Below are 6,260 nucleotides of genomic sequence, written 5' to 3'. Positions count from 1 at the left end.
TGAATGAAGGAGGAACCTTAGCGCAAAGAGAAGGATAAGTTCTATTGATGGGTCATAATCTTAAGGCTTGAATGATAGTATCTTTGTATGATTTTGATCTGTTATATGTGGCGTAGGCTTGATCTATAAATCTGATAATCTGGGTTAATTACTGTCTGAATATTTGAAAGAGTGAATTATCCTTTATAGATTTGTACGCAGGTTCAGTGAAGTAAAGGCACGTATACACGCTGGTTCAGTGAATACAAACAGCATATACGCAGGTTAGTCCACACTCAGAAGCGTATGCACGCAGGGTTTAGGTTATTGAAGTAGCGTATGTCTTTTGAGTTGTGATCTAGCTGCTTCTTTTTATTGCTGCAATGGTCTGGGTTCAGAATTTGGTGTGTTATTACTGTTACTATGTTTTTTTGGGTACAACTGTCAGAGAAGTATCTACTTGATTCAGTTCTAATTTGTGAAAAGGAGATTTTTTGATGCAGAAATTCTTGATGATTGATTAATGTTCATGGATCCATTCTGAAAATTTATGAAACGTGATCCCTGGAAGAAAGAGAAGGTTGTAGCCTTCTATAGGCCAGCACCTACGTACTAGTATCTTGGCTAGTGCAAGAGTTGAGGGGGTTGTTGCTCCCTTCCAGGAGAAGCTAGAGAACGAGAGAGGGTTGTATCTCTCTGCAGGTTGCAGCCTGCGTACTGGTAAAGGACTGCACCAGTACATTGTAAAAAGAAGTTTCTAATTAAAGGAAGACAGAGACGAATTGCAGCAGGTGGTTTTCACCCACATTGGGTTTCCACCTTATATCTTGTGTTCTTGTGTGTGATTGTCTTTGGCTCTGTTTTACTGTTTCTGGTTACTGGTTATTTAATTCTGATACACAAATTAACAATCAACATCTGAAAGATAAAGTAAATTATAAGTTTGCATTCTATACGCGGGTTTCCTTCTACATAGTTGCGTATATACGCGGATTTAATTAACTGAAGTAGCATATATTATCTGGATTTGAAAATTGGAATATTTGACTTGATAATACTGATTCACCCCCCGTCTCAGAATTATTTCCAGCACGCTTAACCCAAAATGGAGTAGTCTCTGGGTTTGCACCTCCCTGCACTGATTGTTGCACTTCTTCCTCCATCTGTGGTGAAGGAGGCTTCTGACTTCTGTCAGATTCACACTCTTCCTCTTCTTATTCCTCTTGTGCCTCCTTTCAAGCATTACACTCTACTTTAGCTTTTTCCTTGGCCTCCTTCTTCCTCCTTTTGGCCAACTGTTCCATCTTTAAGCTGGCCTCTTCCTTCTTCTGCTTCGCTATAGACTTAGTGGACCTAGATGACAAGTTTGAGGTCGTGTGCCACTCTACTGGCCAACTCTCAAGGACCGCGGTGATTACATCATCTATCGCCAAGTATGGAAGCTCATACCATTTTTTCTCAGGGTCCTTTCTCACTCTGATGGAAATGCAGTGGAAGTTCACCTTGAACACCACATATTCTGACAACTGTTCAAAGACAGTTGGTGAGAGCCTTGGATTGTGGTTGATTGCGGCACGGATGCTTGCCTCCATCAACACCCAAAATATCTTGATGTCTTTGACCCTCGTGGCATCCTTGGTTGTCCAGAGCGAAGTGAACTTCACTGCTTCTTGCAGATCTGACTCGACCAGAGGAAACTGGCTGTCCTCTGGTAGCTCCCATGCAACCAGCACAATTGAGAGTAAGAGCCAGGTGTAATGGAAGATCTTTGTCTCATCTTGTGCCTCTATGCAGTTTGCGAGGAACTCATTGCAGAGATAGTGTTCCCAATTAAATTGTACGCCCTCCACACATTGCGCCGCTAATGACACAAGCGGTGCCATCACCTCGTCTATGCGACACTTTCACATGGTTTTCCCAGCCAAAATCTAGGTGACGACCTTAACCACGGGGTCAGTTATACTAGAGATTGAATATCCTTGCAGCTTCATCGCGAGCTTGAATTTTTCCATCATTCGCACAGTGAGGTCGCGCTTGCACGTATTTCCGCCAAATGCCATGGCCGGATTCAATCCTAAATGCAGGAGCAAAGTGATCGTATGGATCAACATGTCCATGATTGGTATCAGTTCTCACAACCATAGGCATCCATTGTGCACCAAGCACAGCAATTGGTTGATCACCATCCAGGTTATGGGCACATGGTGGTAATGCGGAACCCATAATAGGTTTAGCAATCCTACTTTTTCCACCCCTTTGATCCACTTATTTAGCTCCAACACGGTGACACCCGTATCTTTCTAGAAAACTCAGGTCAACAGGTTTCAATCGCCAAGTGGGGGAATCATTCTGTGTTTGGAAAATCCCAATCCTCTATCTTGAGATATGGGATGCGCACCAATCACGGGCCTTCAAAGGTAATTTGGTATAGCAACAATGGGGTATTCAACATAAATTTTCCCTCATCCGGATCCTTCGGGACCTTGACCTTGCCTCAGCATGGGGTAATGTACTCAGTTAACTTGGAAATAGTGTCTATGCCCTCAATGTCAATTCCTTCGACTCCCATATCCACATCTTTGATGCCCTCCTTAGATTCCAGGTCTACCACCTTATCCTTCTCCTATGTGGTGGGTTTTTCTTTCTGCGAATATCCCCTAGGCAAAACGTGCACTAGCTATGCTACTTTCTGTTTGTCCTTCTTCACTTTAGGCCCATTTGTAGTTGGTTTAGGCCTCGACCTGGGTGACCTTGGTGAATTTGGTACTTCTGCGAGTACTTACACACTTGTAATCTTAGGGGCAGCTCCCTCTGATGCCATTGATCCCTCAACAGTTGTGGTTTCCACAAGTGCCGACAAGATGCTAGTCAAGAGCTCCTGAGTTTCCTTCTGCAGCTTCTCAAACACTGAACTCACCACCAAAGCTTTGAAATAGTCAAGGTTCATGCATACCTGACAGCTCAACACCTCAATTCTTAAAACGCCAAGTGTTTTTCCATGGGCAACCCTCTGTAATTTGTAGGCAAATTCGAATTTGAATCCGACCGTTCCCCCCAAAATCTGTTCATAAGTACTATATTGGCGGCATATTTCAAAGATCTTTCTCTTAAATTCTGACTTAAGTGCTGCTCCCCCCCCCCCCCCGCTCCATTTAGCCATTTTCTCATTGTCAAATCATGAACATTGACCATAATGGTCACTTCCTAGTGACCCTGGGCTGTCTCTCCTCCAATAATGTAGCTCCCTCCGTGCTTCTTATGATACTGTGACATTCCTCCCTTCCGCGCAGTCCCGTAGTCACATAGATCTATACCCCAAGCAGTGTAGTTTATAGTCCTGCACCTCCTTTCAGCTTCCTAAAGCGCTAAGACTATGCTTCTGCCATATAGTCATCTGGCTAGATCCCCGATGTATGGCTTCAATCAGATGCCATTTACCTTCCCTAGAAATAACTCCCCATTCAACTTCACTAGCTGAACTGCTCCACCATCAGTAATCTCTTTAATGACATAAGGCCCTAGCCAATGCAGCGGAAATTTTCCTGGAAATTTATCAAAATTTCTATCATATAACAAAACCAAATCATTTACCTTTAAGGTGCGCAATTTGATGTGCCAATCATCCCATGCTTTTTCACACTTCTTTTGAACTTGCTAATGGAATCCAGCCAAAAATCTATCCTCTTCCAGCTCTATTAGCTGCGTGAGCCTTTCTTCCAGGGCTCCATGATCCACCATTCTTGTAAATGAAACTATACATAGACTAGGTACAATGTACTCCATCAGCATCACAACCTCTATGCCATAAACTAGCCTGAAAGGAGTCTGTCCAGTTAGCTTTTTGCAAGTCGTCCTGTAAGCCCATCGAACCGTGGGTATGTGTACATCCAAGTTATTCCTCTTTGCATTATAGACCTTCATCAGCACATTCTCCAATATCTTGTTAAATGCTTCCACCATCCCATTAGCACGCATGTGATATGGCGTACTCTTCTGATGATAAACCTAGAAATCCTCCATCAACGCACTGATCGTTTCATCAAGAAAATGTGTACCATGATCGCTCATCAAAATATTCAGGAAACCAAATCTAGTCAGTACATACTTAAATATGAACTTTGTTGTTGTTGCCCCAATACAATCCTTAACAAGTTGCGCCTCTGCCCATCTGGTCAAATACAATCATGGTGATGATGTACCACACACCCATCTTATTTCCTGGAGGCTGAATTGGTCCTACAAAGTCAATTGCCCAGTTTTCAAACTACTGTAATAACATCTGTGGATTTAGAGGCAGCTCATCCCTCCATGATGTCATGCCCATTCTTTGACATGCATCACATGCCTTACAATAAGCCTTGGAATCCTTATGAAGCATCGACCACCATAGCTTAGTGCGTAAAATCTTCTATGTTGTAGCTTTTCCTGCATAATGTCCTCCCACGGCTCCTCCATGAGATTTAGAAAGGATGTTGTTCCATTCAAAGTCAAGTACATAACGTCGGAGAATTTCATTCGAGCACATTTTATATCAATGCCCTACAATGAAATAAATGTATAGTGTGCGCACCACCAATTCCTTCTTTTGTTGGCTAGTATACCCCTCTGGAGCCATTCCCATCATCACGAAGTGTATAATATCTTCAAAGTGACTATCCACAACGCGCACCACAAAGAGTTTCACATCAGGAAGACCTTCCTCCAAATTAGTAGGCTCCTCTCCTGTTTCAATGCACGATAGATGATCTGGACCCACATTCAATCGTCCTGGCTTCATGATAACTTCAAAATCATATTCCTAGAACAACAATAGCCACCTGCATATTCCCCCCCCCCCCCAACATAGGCTTGTTGACCATGTATTTCAATGCAAAATGGTCTGTATACATCTGGACTCAAATCCCAGTAGCCAACATTTTATCCAACTCTAAGTGGACCTCCTCTTTATACTTGGGGTTGAGGCAATAAGGCCTTTTCTTAATCGTATTTGCATCTAGTTTCAATGTGATCTTCATGACTTTGAGGTCCCCTATTATACCTTTCAAATATGAACTTCGTAGGGAAAAAGTCCTGATATTCGTGGAGCAATTTAGTGACCTTATCTACTGTTGCATCATCCCAGTAGTCCCCAATTTTTGCAAATTTTGGCTCTTCTTCTGTCTCAATGTTCACTTGTCTCATTTTCAGTGGTGCGGTGATATCGAGATTCTCAATTTGCGGTCCTTCAACTTCACGGTGACATTCAAGCTCTGGGATATTAATGTTCCTTGGGTCTTCATCCTCTTCCTTAGAAGTCACATTATAGCACTCTAGCACATGGCGTAGCTGGGTGGTCCAATCCAGTTGGATCAAATCTAGAGGATCCTGAGGTATTCTGAAGATTGTGACCTTGACTTCCTACAATGCCTCATCAATACTTTCAAATCCATCCTCAAAGTTGAACGTCATCAAGAATCCCTATCGCAAAACATCCCATTCTTTAGTACCATGGCGAAGCTTTGTCTCTAAGTACCAATTCATCAATATAACATCCAAAGTATGACAAAACAAATGCACCCATTCAAGCTGAGGCTCCACTCCATAGACCTTAGTCCATTTGGCCAAGTGATCATGTGGATCATCCCTTCCATCATATTTCTTTGTGAATCGCACTTGCAGGTGACCAAACTGCAACCTCATCATCTTTCTGTACATGCACCAATCATCAAAATTGTCCTTATGCATTCCCCACCATCTCGCAGGCGTAGTGCACAGTGCCTAGTCCATCACTTGGAAGCGATGCTTCTCTGGCACTTCCCTCTCAAATGTATCCAAAAATATATCAACATCAGTTAAACCATCATAATAAGGTAGATTCCTTACCTTCGAGGATACAAAACGCAGCGACTTGGTCATCATATTACAGCGCAGTGTAGATACTTCATGCAGTCAGTTTTTCTAGTGTTCCAACTCCCCATCTGAATCTGAAGTGCAAGAAATTTCATGGTCCCATGCGATATGTCCATCTGATGTCAGATTCGCCCAATACTGATCTCGTGCCATTATCTTATAAATATGGTCCAAGTCATTATCGCTTTCATAATCTCGGACTGGTTCGGTATAACACGGTCCTTATCCAGGGTCTAGGGGCACTACTACGCGAAGTGATTTCTTCTTAAATATCATCTTCTGCTTCTTTAAATTGATTACCCCATTCATGTCAATGGCCCAGTCAATTCCAAGGAGCGCATGGTAGGGATTGATGTCATCTACAATCTCTATCACTTTGAAATCAGCCAATG

General features: G+C 42.7%; 1 protein-coding gene across 1 annotated transcript; it reads right to left on the bottom strand.

Moving 5' to 3' along the window:
• Window positions 1-3,633: 3,633 nt before the first annotated feature.
• Window positions 3,634-3,954, bottom strand: LOC149167234 (uncharacterized). Its single transcript, XM_089430417.1, has one exon. The coding sequence runs from the start codon at window positions 3,952-3,954 to the stop codon at window positions 3,634-3,636; it is 321 nt and encodes a 106-aa protein (XP_089286543.1).
• Window positions 3,955-6,260: the final 2,306 nt, after the last annotated feature.

The sequence above is a fragment of the Pinus tabuliformis genome, chromosome 5_1 (genome assembly GCF_031772625.1).
Source record: "Pinus tabuliformis cultivar Carrire ecotype Pingquan chromosome 5_1, CPIR1, whole genome shotgun sequence".
NCBI lineage: Eukaryota > Viridiplantae > Streptophyta > Pinopsida > Pinales > Pinaceae > Pinus > Pinus tabuliformis.
This window is presented reverse-complemented; position numbering and strand designations above follow the sequence as displayed.

Excerpts from the sequence above, each read along its gene's own strand:
- LOC149167234 (XM_089430417.1), bottom strand. The coding sequence starts at position 3,954 with ATGCGTGCTAATGGGATGGTGGAAGCATTTAACAAGATATTGGAGAAT.